Source organism: Corapipo altera, unplaced genomic scaffold, assembly GCF_003945725.1.
Source record: "Corapipo altera isolate COAL_440 unplaced genomic scaffold, ASM394572v1 50, whole genome shotgun sequence".
Taxonomy (NCBI): domain Eukaryota; kingdom Metazoa; phylum Chordata; class Aves; order Passeriformes; family Pipridae; genus Corapipo; species Corapipo altera.
The window spans coordinates 1,737,109-1,763,515 of NW_020884889.1; the positions used below are offsets into that span (position 1 = coordinate 1,737,109).

Here is a 26,407-nt window from a genome sequence, read left to right on the forward strand (position 1 = left end):
CAGGTGCACCACAGTCTGGTGGCTCCCACAGTGTCTCGAGGGGTGCCAAGCTCAGACCTCTGATATGTTGGGCAAAGGGATGGCTGAAGCTGCAGCAGCAAGAAATAATCCAGTGTGTGCCAGGCAGCTCTTGTCAGACAGAAATAATCCTCTATTGTGTAGCTTTTAAAGTTACTGGCTCTCTCCAGTGTTGGACACGAAGTCTATGGTGTTGCTGAGGTTCGTCAGATGATTTAGAGAATTAAAAATCCCTTATAAGTGCCTTAAACAGCTGCTTCTGTGTGGGCTGGGAGCTCAGGGGCTCCTCAGCATTTCTGGGTGTTCACTGTTTGCTCTTCTGCATTGCTGTGCCCTGATGGTCCAGTCCGTGCTCCTCCTGCTTCCCTGAAAACTGGGTCCCGCAGGGCAGAGTGAGACAGGGAGCAGGATGGGTGACATTGTGCCTGCCCCACAGGGAAGCTGAAGGAGTGGAGCCTCATCTTCTACGGGACAGCTGAGCATCCCTACACTGCACTGGGTGGGCCCCAGTCCCGTGGGAGGTCGTTGGAAGTGCCAACATCAGAGATGGAGCCATCGAGAGCCGCCTTCCTGCAGAGCCAGGTGGAGGTGGCGGAGGAGGAGGAGGAGTACACGGGTAAATGTCAGCTTGAGCTGCCACATCCCCCCCAAAGTGGCTTGGAAAATGCAAACTCTGATGAACTGGGGGAGCCACAAGGTCTGATCCTGCCTGGGGCTGAGGCAGGCTGGGAGGAGCAGTGCCTGTGGCCAGCAGGACGGTGAAATTAGAAGGTAGAAAAACTCCCCATCCCAGCGCTTCCGCCACAAATTGCTGGTGCAGCTGTCTGAGGGGTAAAAAAAGCTCTGCCCACCTTCCCTCCTCTGCCTTGGGCAGGGGTGGGTGTCCCTGTTGGTCCCTGAGGAGCAGGTCACTCTTTCAAAGCTGCTTCTGCACCAATGTTCAGCCAGAGGGTGGATGGGTGGGATACATTTCTGGAAGGATGATCTGCAGGAGAGATGAGCTCCCAGAGCCCTGCAGCTCCATAGGATAGATAGGATAAAATTTACAATAGGTATAGGATAAGACAGGTGAAGGGTCTCCAGCCCTTTCCCAGCATCTGTCAGTTCAGGGAGGGTGTGCTCAGGGCATCCTGGCAGTGGGGTCTGGGGGATTCTCAGCTTCTCCCGCCACTGAACCAGTCTCTCCCCACCCAGGTCCGTGCCACCCCGAGTGCGGCGACCAGGGCTGTGATGGTCCCAACGCCGACCAGTGCTTGAACTGCATCCACTACAGCCTGGGCAGCATGAAAACTGGCAGGTGAGGTGGTGGAGTGTCCTTGTGGGGTCCCTGGGCAGCAGCAGCACCTTTTGCCAGGTCTTGCACCTCAGTGTGGGTGATAGATGTTTGCAGAGAGAAAGATACAAGAGATAAAATTGATGGAGGAGGGAGGTGTGGGGATCCCTGCCTTGGATTAGGGTACAGTGGGGTGGGGGATACAAAGTTCTAGAGCCCTGAAGGACTTTGGCTATGTATTCGTGCTGGGGAAGAAGCACTGGCATCACCAGCTGGGGCCAGCCATGCCCAAGGGACAGCTAGCTAAGGTGACAAATCACTTCTGGAATTGGGGTTTCTGCTCCTCAGTCTCTTGGGTTGGCACAGGGAAAGTTTACCTGTAGCTGGGACAAGAGAGTCCTTGAGTCTGTATTACAGGTCCATGACTTTCAAGGCACCCTAAATCTTAAGAATAAAAATAAACGAGCCCAAATTTCCTCCAAGGCTGGGGGACACCCCAAATGCTGTGGGCGAGGGGACGGCAGCAGGCGCCTGAGGCAGGAGGTGGCACCAACGCCCGGGTGCTCTCTGTTCCTCCCCCAGGATGTGTGTGAGCTCCTGCCCTGCGGGGTTTTTTGGGGACAAAGGCGCCCGGAGGTGCCGCCGGTGCTACAAGGGCTGCGAGCGCTGCCTCGGGAGGGGACCGACCCAGTGCACGGCCTGCAAGAGGAACCTCTACCACCACCAGGAGATGAACACCTGCGTGGTGCTGTGTCCCACCGGCTTCTACGCCGAGGAACGTAAGGACGTTTTATCACTTGCAAGTTGTAGCATGAGGGTGTGCAGGGGTTGCTTCTATTTTAAGCGCTATGGGTGGAGGAACACGCCTTGATTTTTGAGTATTGGCTTTGAGTTTCCCCCTTGACACACTTTGTACACGGTGAAGGGAGGAGGCAAAACCTCTGGGTGTTCGGAGGGTGGTGCAAAGCAGAGGTGCTCAACTCGGCTCTTAATTACCAGACTGTAATTAATGATCCTAGTTGCTTGCAAAGCATATTTCTTCTTAGGAAGCAGTGACAGATAAGGTCACCTGCAATAGCAGGGATCCACTGGGGTGGATGTGCCTCTGCTCCCTGGGGAGCTGGTGCTGGGGTGCAGTGGGGTTTTACAGCTCTGACTGCTGCTTGCAAATCACTGTCCACATTTCATTCTCCCTGCCTTGCTTTGTTTTTTGAAAGGTCAGAAACGCTGTCTGAAATGTCATCAAAGCTGTAAAAAATGTGTTGGCGAAGCAGACAAATGTACTGCATGCAAAGAGGGATTCAGGTAAAACAGCAGCACGGGACGAGTTTATACCTGCAGCATTGGTTTAAATTTGGGATTTCTGATGGCAAATTAGAGAGTGAGTTAGTTAAAGACCCAAGATCCTGCTTCCATGGTACTAGGTGGTGATTAGTGTCCCTTTCTTAGCTGAAAACCATTATTTAAATTTAATTTCCTTTTCTGCAGCTCTTGCCTGGGTGGTGGGTAAGTGCTGTGTAGGGTTGGTCCCAGGCTGAGCTGTGCCAGGCAGGCTGGGAATGATCCCTGCAAGTGCAGAAACCCTTCTCTCAGATTCATCCACACTGAAAATTTTATCCAATATACCTGCTGAGTGGAGATAGTGTAGGATGGTGGTTTTCCAGCAATGCTGGTGCAAGCAGGGCAGCCTTGGCCCTGTGAGGAACACTGGGTGCCCTTGCTGCTGGCCCCCAAGCACCTGTGGGACAAAGAGCTCCACTAGGGAGGAGCTGTTTTCCATCCCCAGTTGCTCATGGGAATATGATCCCATAGCACTTTGCAGTGTTCGGGCACTGTGAGTCAGAGCCACAGTGTAGCAGTGGGGCTCGCTCAGACAAAGAAATTCCCACTGCCAAGAGATTATGTACTCCCTTGGAAGAGCACAAGTGGAGGCACTTGTCAGACATAATCTGCACGGCGCTTGTTTTTTATTGTCCAATATCCTTTTAAGCCAGGACTTCAAATCATCCCTGCCATGGTGAAGCAGCACCGGCCCAGCCACAGCACTGAACCAATTTCCTTTGATTCCAGGGAGCCTTAATCGTGCAAAAGGTCTTTGGGAGAGCCTGGCTGGCTGCCCATGGGAAAAAAATAATTTTATTTCCTCCCGGATAATTAATTAAGGAACCTGCAGCCGTCCCTTTGGTCCAGGCAGGACTTTAATTTCTCCTGAAGCACTGGCTGGCTTTCTGACACGCTGCAGGCTGAGGCTGCCGTAGGACACTGGGGGGTGTGGAGCTGGGGATGGGCTGTGTTGAGTCCCCAGAGCCCATAGCTTTGGGGGCAAACATCCTCTCTGCTTCCCCAACAGCCTGGCAGGAGAGAGCTGTGTGCCCGAGTGCCAGCCTGCCATGTACCTCAGCCGGGAGCCCCAGCGCTGCGAGACCTGCCCCGCCAGCACAGGTACATCCTTCACCCCACAGCATCCCCATGCAAAACCCCAAATCCCTCGTGCATCAGGAGCAAATACCCACCACATCCACCACTAGCCAAGGCAGAGCGTGCCGGAGGGGAAGCAATCCCAACTCTCCAGCACATCCCACACTGTATATGTTCACACTGGAAAGGTTTTTAGGGAGTTTTTACATTTTTATTGGAGCCGTTTTTTATTTCCCGGTCTCCCCGAAGCCAGGTGCTTTAGTTTAATAAGGTTGTGGGGGAGGCCATAAAACCCTCTTGGAGTGATGGAAGATGGGTTTGCAGTGGATAAAAATGTCAGGCAGCTGAGGCGTGTTATCCTGACTGCCCCTCGGTGCCGGGCTGGCCGCTGCTGCCTTCCCCCAGCTGCCCAAAGCCGCTCCCCGTTCCCTTTAAATCCTGCCTTTCTTGCCTCTTGCAAGTCCAATTATTTTCCATTGTTAATGTTTGTGCCTGCCCTCGAAATCATCATAGATCTGATGATAATATGATCTCTAGACAATTCATGTTCAGTGGCGTGAACCTCTTCTATCATACATGGGCAATTTCCTTAGACTAAATCCAAAATATTTATTGATCTTGTTGGCAAGCGTGGAAGGGAACAGCTCTTAATCCCATAAGAAAATTATTTCTCTTCTAATTCTTATTCCAGTCAGTGTAAATGTACTCCACCACAATTATTTTTCCAGCCCTTTCTCGCCTCCTTTTGCTGCATAACCATTTCTCAAGTCTAGTGCGTGAAAGGCCTCTAATGATAACACCTCCATCACTGGAGTTTGCTGTCCAGCTACAACGTGCTGGCGTCCGAGTGGGGTCCTCTGCTTTTCCAGCTCCTGTTCCAAGCCCTTCCCTCTTCCAGCTCCTCCACAGCCCAGTTTAGCATCTCCTTTTCCACTCTGTGCAGGGTGGGAAGCCCAAACTAGTGCATGCTTGGGAGTGGTGGCTCCCAAGCCTGAGGGGATTTTGATGTGCTGTTCCCCACTGAGCCCTGGTGGCCGACTCTTGGTTCTGCAAAGGGACAGACACTGAGTCCTAGCTGGGAGTTTTTGGGGTGGGAACTGGCATTTTTGAGATGGAAGCTGAGCAGAGCCAAACTAGTTCCCCCTGTCTTATGTGGGGCTGTGGCCACACTTGGACTGTCTCCAAAATCACTCACATGCCATTTTGCCCTCTTCCCTGTCCCCACAGGGCCAGGAGAGGAGGACTGCACCCCCTGCACCCCCGAGGGCCCTGCACCCCACTGGCGCTGCGTCCCCACCTGCCGTGAGGGCTTTTACCCCGCCGACAGCCACGGGCTGCCCAACAAGGTCTGCAAGAGGTACGGAACCACCCCGGTGGTGACCGGAGCAAAGCTGGGACTGGTGGGGGAGCGCTGTCAGCAATGATAAAGTAATGCCAGAAACAGCTCACAGCTGGAGCTGTTTACTAGGAAGATTAAAATAGGGATGAGGGAGCCAGGGCAGCCGTGGGGCTGGACCCCACACACCCCTGCCCTGTGGATTTAAGAACTCCCCTGCTGAAGCCAGCCAAGGTGTCTTAGGGCTACGGTGAAAGGGGCTCAGCCCTGGCCCCGGGCTCTCTGGAGGAGGTGTGGGAGGAATGGTAATATTTGGGTAAATACTGGAGCTTTCAATTAAAGCTGCTCCGTTCGCCCTGTGGCCACGTTGAGGAGTGTTCCACACTCCCTGGCCAAGTAGGGGCTGCGTGCAGGAGACGGGGAGGTGCCAGGAGGCAGCAATTTGCTCCCACTCTCCGGCATCTGCTCTTCAAGTGGGGAGTGGGAGTGGATTCAGCCTCATTAAAGCAAACACGAAAGGGAAGGATTAAAGGTGACTTGGAAACACACAACACAGTCCCTGCCTGCCTGGGGTTTCACTCACCTGCGCTGGGTCTCCATCAGGGAGGAACAATGGACCAGCATCCCTTCCCAGGGATTTCAGGTACAGTTTCCACAAGCCACTGTCCTCAGGCAGGAGGCACAGCTGCTGGGCTCTTCTTCCTGAAGAAAAGGAGGGGAGCAGCACAAGTTCCCCTCACAGTCCTTTTCCTAACTGGGATTGCTGGAAGGAGAGGTTCATGTCTCACTAAATCTTCCCAGCAGGCAAGAGCCTTTGGGATGTCACTGGGCATTGAGCTGGCACCACTGACCCCATTTTCCCAGGGCTTCAATAACTTTTCAAGGTTCAGATTTGCTGTTTTCCACATTCTCTAGTTCGATCTGGATGTCACAGTGCTGGCACACACATTTTCTGGCTGACAGCCCATTTTAGGTGGCCAGATCGGGATGTTAATGGTTCAGACCACAGCAGGGTCTCTGTCCCCAGGTGTGACGATCACTGCTCAGCCTGCGAGGGCTCCAGTGGAAACTGCCTTCGGTGTAAAGAAGGTTTCAGCCTCCTGGGTGGCTCCTGTGTAAAAAATGAAACCTGTACCAACGGTAAGAGACAGAGCTGCTGGCACCACAGTGCCTCCCTGGTAGGAAAAATGAGGGGTTTGGGGGATTCCCTTTACCGTGTAAAGCCAAAAGTGCTGGAGCTCCTGGGCTTGCTGGGGCACAGCTGCAGCGGGCTGGGCTCCAGCTGAGGCAGGCAGGTGGCTCATCTGGCATTGCTGCCAGGATATCTGCCTGTTGCTCAAACACATCCAAGTGTTTGTATTTCGTTATAGTTTAGTCTTGGGGCTAATTCTCCCACTCGCTGCAGAGCCCCTTTATTCCTTCATTAAAACCATGTGAAAGATGCCCTTAAAAAGTGACTCCTTTTCAATTCTCTCTCCCCAAACACTGGAACGAATTGCACCGCCTGTTACGTGCAATGTTTGTTTGTTTAAAATGTTAATCTGCTCTCATTTTCTCTTGTTCCTCGCCTCGGCCTCCCAGCTGACAAGACTTTCTGTGAGATGGTGAAATCAAACAAGCTCTGTGAAAAGAAGCTGTTTGTGCAGTTCTGCTGTCAGACGTGTCTTATGGCTGGGTAAAGTTCAGCGGCTGCGTCCATCCAGGACTTCCACCGACTGCCAGCCCAGTTTTGCCAAATGTTTAGGACAAAAAGTTTATTTTTTCAGCTTTGGGAGAGTTTACATGGTGCTGTCAAGCATTTCGCTCCTAAGTTTGATAGCTTTAATATCACTGTCAGCGCGTTTCTATAGCAATATGTTAAGCAGAGATCGGATCGTACCCTGAGTGATCACGTCCTGGGAGCAGCAGACAAGCGGTGATATTAATACTCTCAAACACTCCTCGTGAGCAGGGACTGATGCATGATCCATGTACACACGCTTGGTTCTTCGCAGAAATCCTACTGACCTGCCCGCTCCGAGCGGCTGGCGGGAGCCCTCGCCGTGAGGGATGCAGGACTCCACACCTGTGAGGAAAGAGCCGTTTGTGGCTCACTTTTCGGTACCCTTCTCTGCTAGGTGAGAGCTGATACAGACCTGAAATGCCAATGGCTCTGTACATAGGTAAAACGATGAACCAGGTGGTTCCGGAGCGGTGCCCTACAGCCCACTCCGGAATTCCTGTTCGGATTCGGTCAGTCGCTGTTTCCCTCTGGCCGGGGCAAGAACTGGAGGTTTGAGGACCAAAGCAAGAGCTGACCCACGTGGCTCTGCAGGTGTGTCAGCCCAGCAGGGAACTGCAGACAGGCAAAACCTGTGTGCCTACAGGGGGGTCCTAGGGATTTGGTGGGGTTTGTCCACACGGACTGGCCTTACCACGAAATGTATTTCCCTCCTGGAACTGCGAGTAAGTTGCTGATTGATTCAGTTCTGGAACGAGCTAGATCCTTCCTCTAAACGAGATGCTGTCCCAGTTAATCTCTTCTGGCATTTTGTGTCACCATCCTTCCCCTGTTTTGCTGGGTATACCCCTCTCTCTCACAAAATCCTCCTGTTCACGGCAGTGATTTTTCTCGGGCATCTATTTCCCAAATGAGACATTCCAGGGATCCAGACAGGAAACTTAATTCTACAAAACCCTCCCCCGAAACAAACCTTTTCATGCTCTCTCTTAATAGTAAGTCATGTGGTGTTTATATAATTGTGTTTAAAATATCCTTGGCTATGTTGTTTTACAGATTTTTAAAAAATAACTTATACAATCCTTGTTTTTTCTCTGTGGATTATTTTTTATATGGGAGTGGGGTACCTTTTTGTGTCTTATTCCTTCTCCTTTTCTCCTCTCTGACCCTGCAAAGCCAGTCTTTGCACCAGACATATGTAAACACTCTTTCCTACGCTGCATGTTCTGATTTTCATTGTTAATAGTTTTTATGAGTTAAACCTTTTGCCAATGAAATCCTCAGTGTGAAATGTCACCAGTCCCTCACAGAGCTGGGATAATCCCTGCTTGGTTTCAGCTGCAGTGACACGTGCCCTGCCTGGGCTTGCCCACTAGAGCTCACCTCAGCCAGGTGGAAGAGGGGAAAGCCACACTGCCACCGGTCCTCACCTGCCTGGGCCAAACCCAAGGAAAGATGGAGCTTTGGTGAACTGACCTTTTAAGTTAATAAACTATTGATCTCCCCTGACAAGTGAATCTGTGCTTTTTCCAAGTTCATGCAGCTGCCATCCCAGCCAGCGGCAGGGCAGGGATGCACCGTGAGTCTTTATCTTGCTGGACAAAGCAGCTCCTGATCAGCCCAGAGCACCTGTGGGAGAAACACTCAGGAACAGATAAGCTGCATCTGCTGAAACATCACTGTTGTTCTCCTAAAGGTCTTTCACCTTGACCTGCCCTGTGCCAGGCTGGGTTGGCATCTCTGGTGAGGTTTGGGGCTGGGTGTGTTCTCTGGTGTGGGGGATCCTGTGTGAGCTGGCAGGAGGGCTTGCTCCCCTTTCCCACTCATACAAGGAACATCCTGAGCCCCCCCAGTTCCCCACTGCAGTTCCCAGCAGCAGCAGGGGAATTGTTCCCTGTTGGCTCTCTGGGGAAGGAGAGCAGCTGCTGGTGTGTTGGGGAATGGAGGGAGCTCTGGAGCCTTTTGTTTGTTGTGTTGGTTTTGCAATGTTTAACCATGGGCCAAGTGCCCAGGGTAGTGTCTGGATATCTGAAACTGAGCTTTTTAAGTGTGAAAAAAAGAAAAGAATGGAGCCCTCCACAAGGGAAGATCCTTTCTCAGAGGTGTGCTGCTGTGGGCTCCTGCATCTTGTAGGTCTTCACATTTATCAGATGATAAATGTGAATTAATCACATGCAGGGATTCCTTCTCTTGCCTGAGGATTCCCCTTTCGGTCTTGGGCCAAACCAGAGGTCAGAACTGGGGTGAAATGCTCCTGTCTTCTGCCCCTGTGGTTGTAAAATACCAAACTTCATTTTTGTTGCTGTGTTAGTCAGAAAAAAGGAACTGTGGCTCAGGATTACTGTGTCAGCCTTTCAGTTCTCTGGCTCACAGCAGCCTGCCTCTAAATACTGCTTCTTGGTATATTTAGATGTACTGAAATGCTAAAAAAAAAAAAAAAAGGAAAATGTTTACTCTTATATCCCTGACATAACTTAAAATACACACTGGGGGAAGCAATGAAATTTAAGATGACCAGTCTACAGCAGCCTCAGTTTTATCCTACTTTCTACTGCTTTCAAGCCTGCCAGGGAAAGAGAAACAAATTCTACACATCAAGTTTATGCAACAACATCAGCTTCCAGCCTTTCCCTCAGAAATCATTCTTGTAAAGTAATAAAATTCAGATTATTTCTCCAAGCTGTTGCAATACTTGCTTGGAGCTATTTAAGTCTGGCTCTGGTGTGCTCAGAGGATCAAAGTGGCTGTGTCTTCAAGATAAATGCATATTTAGGCAATTTATTAAAGCTCATTTCTCTATTGTCTCCTGGCACCAAAGCTAAATCTATAATAGCTGTTTTCTGGAAAATCTTAGTGCAGCCTGACTCCTCGATTGCTGCTTGGCCGTGAGGCTGCATCCACGGCCATCTGCCATTGTGCAGTTGGCAGGTGGGGAACACACATCTTAAAAACCATTGCTTTGACTTTCCATTGCAAAGCAAGGGCTGTCAAGAGCTCTTGTGAAGCATCTGAGCCTCAGAATCCGTCTGCTCTCAATTCCAATTCCACCGAGGCTGTAGGGCTGAGGCAAACAGCTGCATTGTGCCGAGGGAGAAAGGCCCGTGTTTTCTTTGGCCTTGTCAGAGGCAGGACCTGCTTTCCAGAAGGCTGAAAAGAGTCTCCTTTTAACAACTGCCTGAAATGACTAAAGACTGTTGTCTTTCCCACCGCATGATGTCTGAGTCACGTACAACAGTGCTGCTAATTCCTAGTTTTTTCTTGTGACAGCTCCCTCTTGTTCTTGTTCTCTAACTGCTTTTAAACAAATGCAGATGTTACCAAAGCCTGGCTCTACGTGCTTTCACTTGGTGAGGGGGTTTTACAGGAGGGAGCACAGGAGCTGCCTGGCCCCAGCTGACCCCTCCGACACCGCAGTCCTGGGGAAGGAGCCAGGCTCACGCTCAGGGTGATGCTCCAAATGCTCCCAAAGGAAAAGTATGAGCCATCACTCTGCAGTGCCAAGTGTGGCTGCAGTGTTTAACCTATTATCACATCCTCTGGGTTCACAGAAATGTCATGGCTTGTGAAAAACGTCCTTCCCTCGATAGCAGTGGGTACAGGAATTGTTCTTCCTCATCTCGCTCAGGGAAACCTTGAGGGCTGGGGAAGGATTTCTCCAGAAGCAGTGGCTTGGTGACATTCAGCAGGTTTTGGGACTGGGGGATGGCCGGCTGCTTCTTTTCACATGTCACCTTCAGTCCAGTCACCCCTGTGGTTCACCCACCTCCAGAGCCCTCCTGCCACCAGCTGAGCCTTCCCCGTGGAACCAAGTCCCTCAGCCACAGGCAGAGCCATCTCAGCTCTCCAAGCACTACTCCCAGCTCTTTCTTGCTGTTCTCCACATTCTTAAAGCAGGTAAAGGGGATGCAGTGACATCTGAAAGCACATTTCATTTCACAGATAAAGGATGAGTGTCATACCATAGCCTGTGTCATGTTCCCAGCCCATCACAGCACCTCTGAGACCAGGAATTCCTGTGGAAGTGACAGAGCAACTGCCCCAAATGCTGTGGGGGAAAGGTGCTTATGGGCAACACGATGTCCAAGTGCAAAGGCTGAGCTGCTGCTTGGAGGGAGAGCACCCAGAACTGTGGCTGTTGTGGACACTGTCCTGGCTGTGTGGCAGGAGGGGAGCAGCAAGTGTTGGAACACAGAATTCCACCGGCTGAGCACACAGGAACCAGCTGTGTCTGAAGGGAAGCAGCCTGCTTGCTGCCAGTCATTATGTGAAGTAGGTTCCCAGCCCACTCCACCTGGATTTCTGTGGATAAATCCATGCCTGGAAACACCAGAAGCTGGGAGGGAACCTCTGGTGGCATCTTTGTGCTGCTTTAGGGCACTGTTGATGGCAAAGGCACGGTCCTGACTGTTTTTGGTGATCCATGCCTCAGGCACCAGGATGGGGGCTGGCCCCAGGTAGGAGAGGGATGCCCGAGATAGGATTTTGGGGGGTACTGGGGGGTCTGTGTCACCCCAGGGATGGTGTTTTGGGGAGTAGTGGGGGGGCCTGTGTCACCCCGGAGATGAGGGGGATGCCTGAGATGGGGCACTGGGGGATCTGTGCCAGCCCAGGGAAGGAGGAGGATGCCTGGGATGGGGTTTGGAGGGGGTATGTGTCACCTCAGGGAGGAGGGGTATGCCTGAAATGGGGTACTGGGAGGGGGATCTGTGTCAGTCAGGGAAGGAAGGGGAAACCCGGGATGGGGTTTTGGGGGGTACTAGAGGGTCTGTTCCAGGCCAGGTATGAGAGGGATGCTCGGGATGGGATTTTGAGGGGGTTTGGGGGGTCTGTGTCACCCCAGGGAGGAAGGGGATGCCCAGGATGGGGTTTTGAGGGGTACTGGGGGGTCCGTGTCACCCCGGAGATGAGGAGGGTGCCCGAGAGGAAGTTTTGGGGGGCTCTGTGTCAGCCCGGGTAGGAGAGGAATGCTGGGAATGAGGCACTGTGCCAGCCCGGGGATGAGGGGGATGCCCGGGATGGGCTTTGGGGGGTTTTCGGTGGTTTTGTGTCAGCCCGGCGATGATGGGGATGCCCGGGATGTCGGGCTTGGGGCGTTTTTCGGGGAATCTGTCCCATCGCGGGGCGGGGCCGTGGGCGGGGCCGTTCCCGCCGCTCGCTGTCTCGGCGCTCGGCCGCGTGGCCTGGGCGCGCTCGGCGCGGTGTCCTGAGGCGGCGCGCGCGGCCTGTGGCGGTGTGCGGGGCCTGTGTCGGGGCTGTGTCGGGGCTGGGTCGGGGCTGGGTCGGGGCTGTCGCGATGGTGAAGCTCACGGCGGAGCTCATCGAGCAGGCGGCGCAGTACACCAACGCAGTCCGCGACAGGGAGCTCGACCTGCGCGGTGCGCGGGCCCCGGCGGGGGCTGTGCCGGGAAGGGGCCTGCGGGGGCGGGGTGCTGAGGGCTGGGGGGGTCCATGGGGGAGGCCTGGGAGGGTCTGTGGTGGATCCTGGGATGGGATCTGGGGCTTTCCGTGGGAGGAGGCGCCGCAGCAGGTTGGGGATGTTGTTGGAGGGGCCGCAATGAGAGGGGTTGGGGGTTGGGGGTTTAAAGAGGCTCCAGTGTCGGGGGAACGTGGGAAGAGGTGAGGGGGGAATTCAGAGTTATAGGGTCGTTTGGATTGGGAGGGAATTTAGTGATCTCGTTCCATCCCCCAGGGAGGGGAAATTGAGGGAAATGTGGGGGGAGGGTGCTGAGGAGGGGGTGGGATATGCCCCCAGCACGGGGAATGTGCTGCAAAGGTGAAGGGTCACATACAGGGAGGGGCTTGGGGTGTCTGCTGAGGGAGAGGGATTGAAAAAGCCACGGGGGCTGTTTCCTGAGACAGAAAGTTTGGTCTGTGAGTGGTGTGGAGGAGTCAATCCCAAGGTGTTTTGACTGAGACTTATCAGCATCCTTGGTCCATCCAGACGTGCCCCCCACACGCTCTGCTTTGCTCTGTTTTGCTCTGCTGTGGGCACCACCTGATCCCTGCCTTGCCCTCTCTCCCCAGGCTATAAAATCCCAGTGATTGAGAACTTGGGAGCCACTTTGGACCAGTTTGATGCCATTGATTTCTCTGACAACGAGATCCGAAAGCTGGATGGGTTCCCCCTGCTGAGGAGGCTGAAAACTCTGCTCATGAACAACAACAGGATTTGGTAAGGGGCTGTGTTTGGGCCAGGTGGGACCCTGGGGCAGAGGAAGATGCTCTTGAGAGAGAAATGTATGTGACTGTCAGTGCTGGGGAGGTGCAGAAGTGTTTTATGGAAATAAAATAGAGGTGCTGTATAGGCCCTCTTTGATTTTCCTTCCTCTTTCAGTGCAAAAGTCAGTCTTTGTTTTTCTGCCAGGACAACGAGGTGCAGAGTTTGAAATTTGGCCAGAACTTTAGATTTCTATAATCATCCCCATAAAGAGAAGAAAACAGGGATACCTGCAAGTGAATGAGTTTAAGTCCAATATTGCACCCAGTGCTCTGGTATTTATTGCCAGCTGTGTTAGGAAAAATGTTGTAGTGGGTGTTCACCCAAACTTCTGCCAGTGCCAGACTGGGTTGTTTCACAGGGAGATCCTCTGTGTTGTCATGTTTCTGTGTGTATTTTCACCACTGCTAATCCCTGGCCTAAATTAAACTAAATTAAACTTTTGTTTTTTGTTGTTCTTTAGTCGGATTGGGGAGAACCTGGAGCAGGCTCTGCCCAGCCTCACAGAGCTCATTCTCACCAACAACAACATTGCTGAACTGGTAAGCTGTGGTGCAGGATAAAGCTAAACAAGCTTAAATTTGTGACTTTTATCTTTCTGATTAACCATTTTGCTGAGAGTAGTGCCATGTGCTTTATGTAGTAGTTGGTTCTTTTTCTTTAGAGTAATATCGTGTGGGTTTGATACTTTAATGAACATGATTTGCAGCTTGCACAAAGCTTAGTAGGTTTCCTGTTAAAATACTTGCAGTAATTCTAATTAATCTCTAAAATAGATAAGAGTTCAGGAACTTTGTTTTCAAATATTTTCTTTTTCACTAAATGGACTTAGAGTTTCTTGCTGTGCTCTCATTACCCAGGGTGAACTGGATCCATTAGCAACTATTAAATCACTGACTTACCTGAGGTATGTAATCCTAAAAAGACAAGCTGCTCTTCCTCTGGTGTTTGAACTCTGCTGCTGGCCTGGCTCTTTGCTTTGGTCTGGAATGTTCTGCTTTTTATGAGCTGTGACAGATCCTTTATGTCTAAAAATTGAATTAATAAACGTTTCCACTGCGCTTCATAAACATCTGGTATTTAATGTCTGAGGCTTTATGTCACTGAGAGGCTGCTGGACCAGTGAGATGTAACATCTCTATAAACCAGCAAGGGCTGAGGTAAACTTGACCTTTAAAAACCTAAAACCAAAAGCTGTAAACTTTTGGTTGTTCCAAAATACCTTAAAATATGTGTAAGCAAGGACTTTTCTGTAACCTTACATTTGATGTGAGGGACAAGAAGAAAAGTAGTTTGTCCTGTGATTTTTCAGTTGATCAGTGTCCAGGTGGGAAATGTGGTGATTCAGTTATTTATTTGGGGTTTTTATTCTTATTTTGAGGCTGTTCTTTATGTCCTTCTTCAGTAAAATCTACTTATTGATGAAATGCAAGTTTTTACTATTGTTTCCATTATATCAAAGAACTGTCACTAGGCTCTTTTAGTGGTGTTATTTGTTGTCTGTTACAGCAAAAGCTACATGAATGCATTTCAAGTAAATTAATGTATTTCAATACAAATGTATTTTAAAATATATTAAGGACTTCTTTATAACCCTTATTTACTTTATAGCGTTTTAAGGAATCCTGTAACAAATAAGAAGCATTACAGATTGTACCTAATCCATAAAGTTCCCCAGGTCAGAGTGCTGGATTTTCAGAAAGTGAAACTCAAAGTAAGTCTGCTTTCTTTTGATTTAGCACATTTTTTTTTTGCATTCTTGAAAATTCCTCACTAACAGAAAACTTTTTGGCATAGCTGTAAATTTTATTGAAACTCTTTAAGTGGCTCTAAAACACTCTCCTTTTTTTCTTTCATGGTTTCATTCTGTTAAGGATATAGTCTGTTTAAGTATGTGTAATTAATTTTTACTGCCTTTGTTCAGTGTTATTCTTTTCTGTCCCTCTGGTGTTGGTAGAAGACAGACCTCTAGAGAAAGAAATGAGCAATCACACAGAGCCCTCAGCTCTCGGTGAAGTTGAGTGTGGGAAAGAGTTTAATTTTAAGAGCACGAGGTTGATACATCTTTGAGCTTTTTGGGCAATGCTTGTTCTTACATCTGGTCCCCACATACCAGTTTCAATGATGAAGATGAGCCAAAGTGTCTTTTCTTGGCAAAGGCAGGAGCTTTGCAAACTGTGATGTTCTCAAATTAACTCTGTGTGTGTGGTATCGCTGTAGGAGCGACAGGAGGCAGAGAAAATGTTCAAGGGCAAACGGGGTGCACAGCTTGCAAAGGATATTGCCAGGAGAGCAAAAACGTAAGATAAAATACACAACTTTACACTGGCATCCTCCTTCAGAAACACCACTTCCTTTGTCTGCAGTATCAGGCAGAAAACTGGAATATCAGCTGCTTGGCAGGGTGCCTTAAAAGCTTTGGGAGCCAGAAGTGCCTTGTCCAAGCACCCTGAGTTTTGGATGGTGGTGAATACATCTCAGGAAAATCTTTGAAAGAGATCTTTGGTCAGGGTGGATTCATTGAAGTCAACAAGCAGGAAACGTACATTTTATTTTTTCTTTTTTTTATTTAACTGTAGAGAGGTGGCCCTTGTCTATTTTGGTTTTTTTTTTTCCCTAGATGATTAGTAACTAAAATTTTTTCTTTTGCCTAGGAATATAAACTGTAAAATCTGCTGGAGTTATGAGGATAAATGCAGATGAAAATTAAGCTATTACAAGTATGTGTTTATTTAGTTTAATTCTTAAGTTGTACATTGTATGTTTTGTTTAATCTTTGATCAGCCTATTTGGAAATAAGAATTTAGATCATATATGGCAACAGCATTTCCAAATTCTTAATTAAATAAAAAAATGTCTTGAACTTATATAGCATTTAAAGCTATAACAGATGGACTCCAGCTCTAGTTTGTGAGTGGAAAGGAATTCAGATCTGTGATGGTTTTAGAACAAGCAGCTGATTGAACTAAATAGCTCAATAAACATGAGGAAAACCTTTCTATAGCTGCAAGAGAGGTTGCAGCACTCTGGTGCTGGGTCAGCAGTTCAGGAATTTCTTTCCAGCTCTTTCTATTTTGACATAGTACAGATTTTTCTCTTTTTTTCCTTAAAGCAGCAGCAAATAACCTTTTCCTTTAGAATGGTAAGATGACACCCAGTCTAGGCTTTAATATGTTCTGTTGCAGTATCTCATTAGACACAGGAGAACAGGAAACCCAGTTTGAGTTACTCTTTGTTTATCCACCCTGCTTTTGTAATGGCAACAGACCCTCCTGAGTGTTCAACAACATCCAAATCGAAGAGCTTTTGTCAACTGCCTAATTAATAGCTACGTTCTGCCTCTCTTTTTGAGCAGGTGAAAAGGTGTGTGGGGGGGAATGGGACAGCAGGACAAGGTGCTGGTGTTTCTGAAGGAGGCAATTCTTCACTGTATCAGTTTGTTAACAAAGATAAGATACTACACCTGATTGAATGAAATGCTTCCAAACCCAGTTTGGAAACATTTCAAGTTAGAGAAGCACCCGTTCTTCAAAAAGTCTTAACTGGTCTTTATTTTTCCTTTGAAGCTTCAATCCAGGGGCTGGTCTGCCAACTGACAAAAAGAAAGCTGGGCCCTCCCCAGGGGATGTGGAGGCAATTAAGGTAAATGTGTCAGGAGAAAAGTGGAGGAGAAAAACTGTTGTGGATCCAAACTGAACAAATGTTTCCTTTGTTCAGACAGATAGATCGGTGTGTCCTGACTTTGGTTTAGGTGCTTGTTCTGTAATTTTTCTTCTGACTTACCTGTTTTTTGAGAACTTAAAATGAAAGTTAGTCTGAGCTTAGAGTTCTCCCAGGGGAGAGCAGTTTGTTTAATAAGGAGAGAAGTTAAGATTGTACTTAGAATTTTCTAGAAGTAGGATTTAGTAGAACTTTCATAGGAGCTTGGAAGAAAAACCCGTTTCTTATGTTAATTCTGAGCAGAGTGAGGTGCCAAGTGTGAAGATTCACTGTGTTCTCTGTCTGTTTTCAGACTGCCATAGCAAATGCCACGACTCTGGCTGAGGTGGAGCGACTGAAAGGTTTGCTGCAGGCTGGGCAGATCCCTGGCAGAGAGCGAAAATCAGGTCAGTTCACTTCTGTTACTCTTGTTTCCCAAACAGAATCCACCTTTCTGATGCTTTATGCAATCTCAGTAGGGACTTACTAGAAAAGGACACTTTGGGAGTTGAAAAGCTCGTTTTAGATGAGTGTAGCTATCATCAGAAGGACTGTGAAGCACATCCTTTACTCTTAATTGGTGTAGGATCTGCCTGGCCTCAAGTACAGCTGTTACTGTACTCCCTCCAGAGCAGGTGCCAAACAAGGCGCTTTGCTGTATTGGATAGCTCCAAAAATATTTTTTAAATACTTTAAAAATATTTTTAAAAATGAGATTAATTACCAAGTGCATCTGGACTCGTGCTGAGTGTCGGTGCCTGGGGTGTGGGTGCAGCAGTGAGTCCCTGGAGCTCTCCAAGCACACCCAGCCCATGGCAGGGTCCCCATGTCACCTGTTTGCTGTGTGTCAGTGCTGCTTGGATTTTCCTTCCTAATGTTTTTAAGAACTCCCATTATTACTCCTCCTGCACAGAGGGGTGGGAAAAGAACATCAATGCCTGCGGCAGCTGCCCTGAAACTCTGTCATATCCTTTCAGGCCCCTCGGAGGATGGCGAGGAAGAGATGGAAGAGGACACGGTGCCCAACGGGTCGTAGCCGGCTCTGGTGCTGCCCCGGAGCCCTTTCCTGCCCCACTCGGGGCCCATCGCCCCCGTCCCTGCACATTTCGGTGTCCAATAAACCAACGGTCCCTTTTTTTCCCCGTGGTGTCGCGAACCCTTCCCGGGGCGGGAGCGGGGCGGGCGGGACCCTCTGCGCGCCCTCATTGGCCGCCGTGCGCCTGCCCCTCTGCTCTCATTGGCCGGTGCAGCCGTCATGTGACCTCAGCGCGCTGCCGCGGTGGCGCGTCGCTTCCTGGAGTTGGCGGCGGACGAGGCGGTGATTGGCGGAGCGGGGCCGCGCCCGGACGTGAGGCAGTGACGGACAGGGCGGTGATTGGCGCTGGGGCGGTGCAGGGGGAGATGGTTGGCGCAGGCGGTGACAGACGGGCGGTGATTGGGTCAGCCGGCGGCGGACGAGGCGGTGATTGGCTCAGCCGGTGGCGGACGAGGCGGTGATTGGCTCAGCCGGCGGCGGACGGGGCGGTGATTGGCGCGTGGGGCGGTGCCGGCTCGGGGGCGGTGCCGGACGTGAGGCGGCGGCGATGGCGGCAGTGCTGGAGCTCGGGGGCGACGGTGCCGCGGCAGGGCCCGGGCTGGGCCCAGGGCCGTCGTTGGGCCGGGGGGGCCTGGAGGTGCTGCAGCACACGGGTGAGGCGAGCAGGGGCGGGGGGGCGGCGGGGCCGAGGGCAGGGCCGGGCGGGTCGGATCCCTCGCGGGCCGCGCTCACCCCCGGCCTGTCCCCTCGCAGTGGCGTCGCTGCTGTCCAGCTATGGCTGGTACATCCTCCTGGCCGCCGTCGCCGTCTATCTGCTCGTGCAGAAGGTGTCCCGGAGCCTGGCGGCGCGGTCGAGCGGCCCCGGAGCGGCTGAGGCGGCGGAGGGTGAGTACATACAGTAAAATAAAGCCCCGCGCCCTCCCCGGGGCGGTGTTTGTGCCCCTCCGGGTCCTGCCGGCGCTGCGCGGTCCGGGCGCGGTGTCTGACCCTGCTCGGACCCACACGCGGGTCTGGAGTCAGTAACAGCCCAGAAGAGATTCGGTCCTGAGGGATGTCCATGGGGAGCGATGCTCGGGATAACAGCGTCAGCCCACTGTGAGGGAAGAGATCGCTGGGAAAAGCTGGACCAGGAGAAGTGTTTTTAGAAGGTTCTGAAGGAAGGGCTGTATCCTCAAGGGTCGTGTTTGGGAGTGAAGGAGCAGGGCACTGCAGGACGGGGGAACAGCTGCCCCTTGGTGGTGCAGGAGCTGAGGGAATGGTGGCTAAAAGCTGTCGTGGTCACTTACCAGATAACTTTCAAACTTACCAAACAAAACCAAAACGTCCAAATCTAAACCCAGGGGAAAATATTAACATTCACTTTTTTACTAGTATTCATTATTTTTCTTCTAATTAGTCCTTCCCAGTTCCTGCTCTGGCAGCACTGTGTACATTTGGGGTGTAGCAGCCTCCTGTCTGTGTTATCTCAGTGAGTGTGGCACAGGTTGCAGGGCTCACACAGTCAGGAGCCTGCTGTAAAGCACAGGCTGTGCCTGTGGATCTGCCAAGTCCAGGAGTGCTTGGCACTCATCCCTCTGGAACCTTGAACACGGGGCCCCAGAAAGCCTCCCTTGCGTGCCCTTATCCCACTGCTGTTCTTTTGTGGTGCTAATTAAGTCGTGGTTTAACTGCCAAAACTGCCTGTAAAGTGAAATAATTACTGAAAGTGCTGACATTTGTTTCACATAGTCATCACTGGATGGTAGCAAACATGTAAGGAGGCCAACAAATGGGGAGATATTTCAGCTGCTGGGGAAAAAAGGAGAGCAATATTTGCCTTTTTTGGGGTGTAATTTTAATTTTGATTTCTCTTAAAGGCCAGTCATGAAGAGAAGTGGTGACTCAGTGTAGATTTTCGGAGACCTCCAGGTGTCTCTGGAGAGATGTGTCATGTTAGTAAGTGATTTCTGTGCTGGTGGGGTGTGTTAAATCCACTGCAGCACTGACACAGGCAGGACCCTTTTCCAAGAAGGAGTAGGAGTCAATGTGGGCTGGTTTGCCTCATCCTTCTGCGTAAAAGAAGTTCTCTGGGTAAAAATGGGATCCCTGTGAAGCCTGGGTGATATTTCTGAATTTATCTGTGTCAAACAAATGCTTCAGAAATAGAAGCAAGTACCCCAGAAGTGTGAAGTTAATTTTTTATGGGTTAGTTACATCATTGTCCTTATTAATTAAAATCCTGCTTTAAAATGTGAAAGCATGATGAAATTTAAATCAGCATATAATTTACTGTAAAAGATTAGCTGGAAACTGGACTTAAGCTGTGATTTTCTGCAAAACAGCTGCAGGGAGAGATGTGAGCCTTTCCTTGTTATAATTCTTTGAGGAGATAATCTAGAATTTCTTTGCAAACTCTTTCCCAATTTCCTAGAGCCTGATGTGGTGGTAAGAAGGCAGGAAGCTTTGGCAGCAGCTCGCCTCAGGATGCAGGAGGAGTTGAATGCACAAGCACAAAGATACAAAGAAAAACAAAAACAGGTAACCAGAGAGTGCTTCTTTTTTTAACCCATAAATTTGTCATCAGGTACTTCACTGCTGTTAAAGAAATTATTATTCCATGTTAGATGCAGACAAACAGGAGACTCGTTTTCTCTGGAATGTTGATGTAATTCATCTCTGTGAACTTGCTTCTCCACAAGTGATTGTGTGCCAGGGTCACTGTGGGCCTGATGTTGATTTTTCCCCAGGTAAATCTGTACCTGCAGGGACTTAGTTGTGTGTGCAGTGAATGGCTGCAGGGAATTTACTGGCATTTAGATTAATTGTACCACTGCATACGTGTGTTGTTTGTTCTTAATGGTAAATGTGGGTGTTTGTACCTCAGCATTGCTGCAATTTGAGGGTTTGAATTACAGCTTGAGGTAACAAGGAATAGCAGATTGCTGTGTGGGGCAGGGCAGAGGAGTGGGTGTGATCAGCAAGTTAATCCCACCCACCTCTTCTGTTTGGATTAGATGTTAGGAAGAAATTCCTCCCTGTGAGGGTGGGGAGGCCCTGGCACAGGTTGCCCAGAGAAGCTGTGGCTGCCCCTGGATCCCTGGAAGTGTCCAAGGCCAGGTTAGATGGGGTTTGGAGCAACCTGATCTAGTGGAAGGTGTCCTTGAGTGGAACAAGATGAGCTTTAAGGTCCCTTCCAATCCAAACCATTCTATGATTCTTAACCATTAATTTATTTGGTTTTGTGGATAAATTTCTCTAGAAGAGAGCTGGGAGAGTTGTTGGCAATGAATATTGGGATGTAAATATGTAGCTGACTCTCTTCTGAGGAACCCCACGTTGTGCATTGAGTTCCTGTCATAGGCAATATTCTTTACTTAGTACTTTTTATAGGCTCAGGATTTAAGCTTGCCACTTGGTTCTGTTTTACTTTCAAAATGTTTTAAAGCATCAAGTGGCCAAAAGAAGCTGCAGACACAGTCTGAGGAGGGGAACATCCAGACATATAGTGAGGAGGGGAAGATGTGGGTGTGTATAAAAGTAAATGCTTCCATAAGCTCAGAGTTACTGCATCACATAAAGGTGGATCCCTTGGGGTTTGATGAGCCTGTTGTAGATGTTTCTGAGGATTCTCTTCTGAAATCTTGTATGTCCTGGATTTTTTTCTGTAGCTTGAAGAAGAGAAGCGGAGGCAGAAGATAGCGATGTGGGAAAGCATGCAAGAGGGGAAGAGCTACAAAGGAAACCTGAAACTGAGTCAGGTAACAACCCTGTTAATCAGGTCACACTTGTATTTATGTGTTTAAATTAACTGAAATTCACACTCAGTAACTTTCTGCTTCTCTGAACAGCAAGAAGCAGAGTCTGGTGCCTCCACCTCAGCAGTCCCGAAATCTAAACCAAACAAAAAGCCTTTGCGAGGAGGTGGTAAGTGTGGGATCCTTGAGACACCCTGAGCTTGAAACAGAGCATTCATGCAGCTGTGTCTGTAGTCATTGCACAGACTTTTTGTCTTCTTCAGTGAGGAAACAAAATGTGCCTTACAAACGAGCTCTGTATCTCTGGTCAGTTGGTCTGCTCTGCACTTTGTGCAAAAACCTGTCAGGAAGTTTTTGTGGTGCTTTTCTGCAGGAAAACAGTGTTCCAGATTTTTTGTTAATGCTTTTGCCATAATTTACTGAGATTTTTGTCACTCAGAATTACAGATTTTTACAATATTTCTGAGATGCCTCCCCCATTACTCTAAAAGTCCAATAATTTAATACCTGCTCTGTCTTTCAAGCACCCATATCATGAGCGAAATGCTGGAAGTAAATTTGTAGATGTGTTATGTAGATTCAGGAAGATGAAAGACTTAATTATGCAAAATCTGACCTTATTTATCAGATACCACAATAATGACCTATTGAATGTGTAAATCCTGCAGAGTTTATCTTATCAACTGTCACAAAGCACCAGAAGGTCTCACCATTAAACTCACTGTCACCTGCTGAAATCACCTTGATGGATGAAGTGCTTTCTGTGGCCTCACATTGCCCTTGCTGGGCTCTTTGCCATACACTGGCCTTGCAGGCAGTCTCCTTTCTCTCCTCTCAGCCCAACAGCCTGTGCCTTACCTCCAAATGCTGCTTTGGTTATATTTTAATTACAGTTTTCCTTAGTGGAGTGGATCATGTAGACAGCCATAATCATAGCAGGCTGAAAGGGAAAACCCACTTAGCACTGAGTAAGTCACTTGATTAAATGTATAAAAGCTGCAGATTCTTGGTGAAACATATTAAACCTCAATAATAGTGGAGTAATGAAATTTCTGCTTTGAATATTTTTTCTGACACTTGAAGGAATCAAGAAGTGTGATGTCTGATCCTGTCAGATACCTTTGATAGCTCTCACATGGGATATTTACCTCCCTGGGGGTGAGCAATGTGTGGGTAATAGCTGTGCTGAGAACCAGGATCAGGGCAGCTGAGGGCTGAGGCACTTTTCCAGCTTCTATCTGTCCTAGTTTAATCCTAAGCAAAATCTTTGCTTAAGTAACCAATTATAGAGTTAAAGGTCTCGGATCTTTTCATGAGGTGAAAGAACCATCTGCACTGTTCAGCTGCTGAATTAAGCTAGAAAATGAAACTTGGCTACTCTGAGAAAACAATTTTTGAAGATGAAGGTGATGCTGGGAGTTTCAGTGGAACATGGAAACCTGCCTGGTTAACAGTGCTACTACAATGTGAGTTCTTTACTTTGTGCAAAACAAACTGAGGACATTTGCCAGGTTATATCTTTCTGAGTGTGTCCTGAAATGAGGTTGCAGCATTGGGATGTTCAACTGAAGTATATTTGCTTTACTGCCTATGCTTGCCTTTTCAAATTCTCTGAAGAAATACCTTGCAGTAGTAATGAGTGGATTTACCTTTTGACCTTCAGGGTATTCCATGCAGGTCTGGAATAAAGGATTATTTAAGTCCCTGACCATTAGGGCTCTTAGAAAACAGTTACACTCTCACACAGTTTACTGTAAAAGCTGCTGTTATTGCTCTGTTTATCCTGCAGAGCAGCACTACAGCTTTAGACTTAGAGAAATCAAATGGTAATTAATTTCAATCTAATTTAATCCAAATTGATCAAATTAAAACACAAGTGTTTTGCAATGGCTTTTACTGTTAGCACTACAAAAATAAGCCCTCTCAAGTCTGGATGTTTTCTCTGCTTTCATTTTCCATAAAATGCTGCCTATGTAGTAATTATGAACGAGGTGTAAATAATTGGTGAGATTTATTTTTGGTGTTCCTTGTGTGCTGGTGATGAAGAGCTGTGGAGAATGAATGTTAACACGATGGATTTCTCTTCTGTATTCCCAGGCTACAACCCACTGTCTGGAGAAGGAGGTGGAACGTGTTCCTGGAGACCAGGCCGGAGAGGCCCATCAGCAGGTGGATGAGGTTAACCTCCCTAGTGCCCCACAGCACTAGCAGGCTTGATCTTACCCACTGTCTAACTGCCTAGAGGTTGCCTGTCACAGGGACTCCTTTGGGGCTGGTTTAGTGCTGCTGGTCACTTAAAACAGATTCACACTGTTTCCAAACTGCATTGGATGGTCCTACACAAGAAAAATACCTGGTCCTCTTACAGAGGACAGAGAAACAATTCCAGCGTAATCAGTTAGTTTTCACTCTTCTGTAGAGAGGGAGCTTAGTCTCCAGCCAAGGTGAATCACCTGGAATTGGTAGATCTGGGCTCTCTGGCTATTCGAAACACTGGCCTCAGGCAAATTTAATTATCTACACTGTTTACCTCTGGTAACATATGTTACCAGATCTCCTGTGTTTGTCTGGAAGGTCCTTTAGAGAGGAAGGATATTATCATTGGCAGACACTTTGAATTTAGGCAGAGGGACTTTTCAGGAAAAACACGAGTGATCTGACAAGCACCACGGATTTGCACTGAAGGCCAGTTATTGCAGAAGAGTCTCTGTGACAAGTCAGCTTGAATGATGTTTTCCTCATAAATGGTAAACAAACCAGTGAGGATAACTGATGCTAGACATGCTAGACAGCAGATGGGGGGGTTCTTGCTATTCCTTTTCTTTTTTTTTTTTTTTTTTATTTCAACTGCTTTGTAAAAACAAGACACTTAATATTAAATATAATTGCAAACAAATGATAAATCTAGTACTTACAATCTCGTGGTTTTTCTACAGCATCTTTTCACAGAAGGCAGGTGTTCTAGTGCAATAAATGTGTATAAAGCAGGATGGGAGATGAGATGAGCCTGCTGCCAGGTTGTGCAGCACCCAGGCTGAGGGTGGTGTGTGCTGAGGAGGGCTCTGGCCAGTGAATGTGTCACACTGGCAAGTGAGGGGCTGCAAGGAATAGGTGTGTGGTCTTCATCCTTCTGGTGTATATCCAGATAGAAGATAGAACTGCTCATCATAACTGAGCTTTGCAAACATCCCATCCCCTTGATTCACTCTCTAGCACAAAATGCAACAGGCAGATAAAATCCAGGCTGTCTTTGGAAAAAAGCAAAGGACAAGTGCCCCTGTGTCCTATTACTGAGCTTGTTTGTAGGCATTGGAGTGTGTACCAGTGTTCCTTGTGGCTTAGGGCTGCCTGAGCATTTGTTTCTAAAGACTTGCTCTTGGAATCCTTGTGTTCATCAATAGGTACAAGTGCCAACTTTGAATACACTGTTCATGTGCATTAGATATTCTCTTGACTATAAATGTAACAGGAGCATGTTACCAGTGAGTTTTAAAGTTGCCAGATAATGAAATGGAAAGGCCAAGAGCCTTGTGCTTTAGACCTCAAAGTATGTGTTCAAGTGTGTGGAGAAGGTTTAGTGGGAATGCTGTTGATGTTCCTATGGAAACTAATTTTCATTTCCTGGCTATTGTCCATTTTGGTATGTAAACTTAAATTTCTATCATTGTAACACAGATTGGTGTATGTAAGCTCAGGTTTTAATCTTTAACAAGGCAAAAGAAAACTAGAGGTGGGGAAGGTTATTTTCAAGGTCTGAAGATTCCTCCTCAGGAAAGAGGACTAAGTTGTAATCTCACTCCTGCCTTGGGGAACATCTTCCCCTTGTGCTGGGGAAACAGGCAACAGACTGAGGTGTTGTCTTCAAAAAAACAGCTGGGGGAGGTTTGTTTTAATGAAGCAGAAATCCTTGTGCTGATAAAATGGTTAGGATGGGTTGATTTAATGCAGTAAAAACATTTTAAGAAGTAAGCAGGTCTGAACTGAGCATGTGCTAATCTTTCTCTGTGACTCAAGACTTGCTTCTGGCTAGGACTAGGGATATGGCTTTTTGCCCAGTTCTGAGATTTATTAGGACATACCCAGTAAGAATGAAGTGATTTACATGTTTCTGGAAACTTCAACCTTCTCTCTCTCCCTTTTTTTTTTTTTTTAAATTTAATCCTCAAGTTCCTAAATTTTTCTTGATCAGACACTTCTAAGCTATTGAACAGTGTGGGAGGAAGAACCTCGGTTTGTAAAACTTCTTTCTTGGCTCATAACCTGCACAAGATGGAAGGGTTTTTCCTCTGACTTCAAATGGAAAGCTCTCCCTTGATCACAAACGTTATGGAAAGGTGGTTGCTTGCTGCTTTATAGCTTAAGAGTGAAGCATGCAGAAAGCATTAGGTGAAAGTGAACTATTTAATGAATCCATTGTTCCTGCTTTGATATGAATTCCCAAGAACTTGAATTATGAAAGATCATATTAAAAAGCCTTCAGGAGATTTCTTTTTCCCCCCACTAGAGCAGTTATGCAAGAAGCCTCTTGCTCTACTGATGCAGATGCTCTGGAAATACCTTTATCTGGAAGAAGCTGGGTAACAAACTTGAGTTAAGGCTATTAAACTGCTGTATAATGGTATTTAACCACTGAAGAGTAATGTATTTTGGGTATCGAAAAATCCTAAATCAAGCAAGTGTTCAGAGGCACAAAATTCCTGAAAATGTGCAGCTAAGTATTTTTTATTGCTTTTGGATGACTTATATGCTGGAGGAGCAGAGTTTTTTGTTTTCTTTAAGTTGCAGATGAGATCTGGTTTGTGCATAGTTCTCTTAACTATTCATCAGGAGATACTGAGCACTGGAGTTAAAACTGAACAAAAAAACCCTGTGTTGTCACACTCATAAAATTTATTTGGCTTTATTTATGCCTTTCAAAAACGTTGTGAAACGAGGGAAAGATTTTAAGAGAGATAT

The 26,407-nt window shown here is 48.1% G+C and overlaps 3 protein-coding genes across 4 annotated transcripts in view; all 3 read left to right on the forward strand.

The window, feature by feature from the left end:
- The window catches only part of PCSK6 (proprotein convertase subtilisin/kexin type 6), a 49,341-nt gene extending 41,053 nt beyond the window's left edge, over nucleotides 1–8,288 (forward strand). For both annotated transcript variants that reach the window (XM_027644219.1, XM_027644220.1), the window contains 8 exons: nucleotides 455–634; nucleotides 1,213–1,315; nucleotides 1,874–2,070; nucleotides 2,509–2,596; nucleotides 3,642–3,733; nucleotides 4,937–5,066; nucleotides 6,073–6,185; nucleotides 6,627–8,288. In XM_027644219.1, coding sequence (XP_027500020.1) covers nucleotides 455–634; nucleotides 1,213–1,315; nucleotides 1,874–2,070; nucleotides 2,509–2,596; nucleotides 3,642–3,733; nucleotides 4,937–5,066; nucleotides 6,073–6,185; nucleotides 6,627–6,724 — 1,001 coding nt within the window. In that variant the 3' untranslated portion in view covers nucleotides 6,725–8,288. The remainder of the gene's footprint in view (nucleotides 1–454; nucleotides 635–1,212; nucleotides 1,316–1,873; nucleotides 2,071–2,508; nucleotides 2,597–3,641; nucleotides 3,734–4,936; nucleotides 5,067–6,072; nucleotides 6,186–6,626) is intronic.
- Nucleotides 8,289–11,968: 3,680 nt separating this feature from the next.
- Nucleotides 11,969–17,821, forward strand: SNRPA1 (small nuclear ribonucleoprotein polypeptide A'). Its single transcript, XM_027644666.1, has 10 exons — nucleotides 11,969–12,008; nucleotides 12,044–12,140; nucleotides 12,790–12,937; nucleotides 13,446–13,524; nucleotides 13,843–13,889; nucleotides 14,594–14,696; nucleotides 15,203–15,282; nucleotides 16,549–16,624; nucleotides 16,995–17,088; nucleotides 17,659–17,821. Exons 2-10 carry the CDS (start codon nucleotides 12,059–12,061, stop codon nucleotides 17,715–17,717), a joined length of 768 nt encoding a protein of 255 aa, XP_027500467.1. The 5' UTR covers nucleotides 11,969–12,008; nucleotides 12,044–12,058; the 3' UTR covers nucleotides 17,718–17,821.
- A 443-nt stretch (nucleotides 17,822–18,264) lies between these two features.
- On the forward strand, nucleotides 18,265–24,358 carry SELENOS (selenoprotein S). The gene is made up of 6 exons (XM_027644542.1): nucleotides 18,265–18,370; nucleotides 18,471–18,602; nucleotides 20,128–20,234; nucleotides 21,365–21,454; nucleotides 21,545–21,620; nucleotides 23,549–24,358. Exons 1-6 carry the CDS (start codon nucleotides 18,265–18,267, stop codon nucleotides 23,626–23,628), a joined length of 591 nt encoding a protein of 196 aa, XP_027500343.1. The 3' UTR covers nucleotides 23,629–24,358.
- The last annotated feature ends 2,049 nt before the right edge of the window (nucleotides 24,359–26,407 follow it).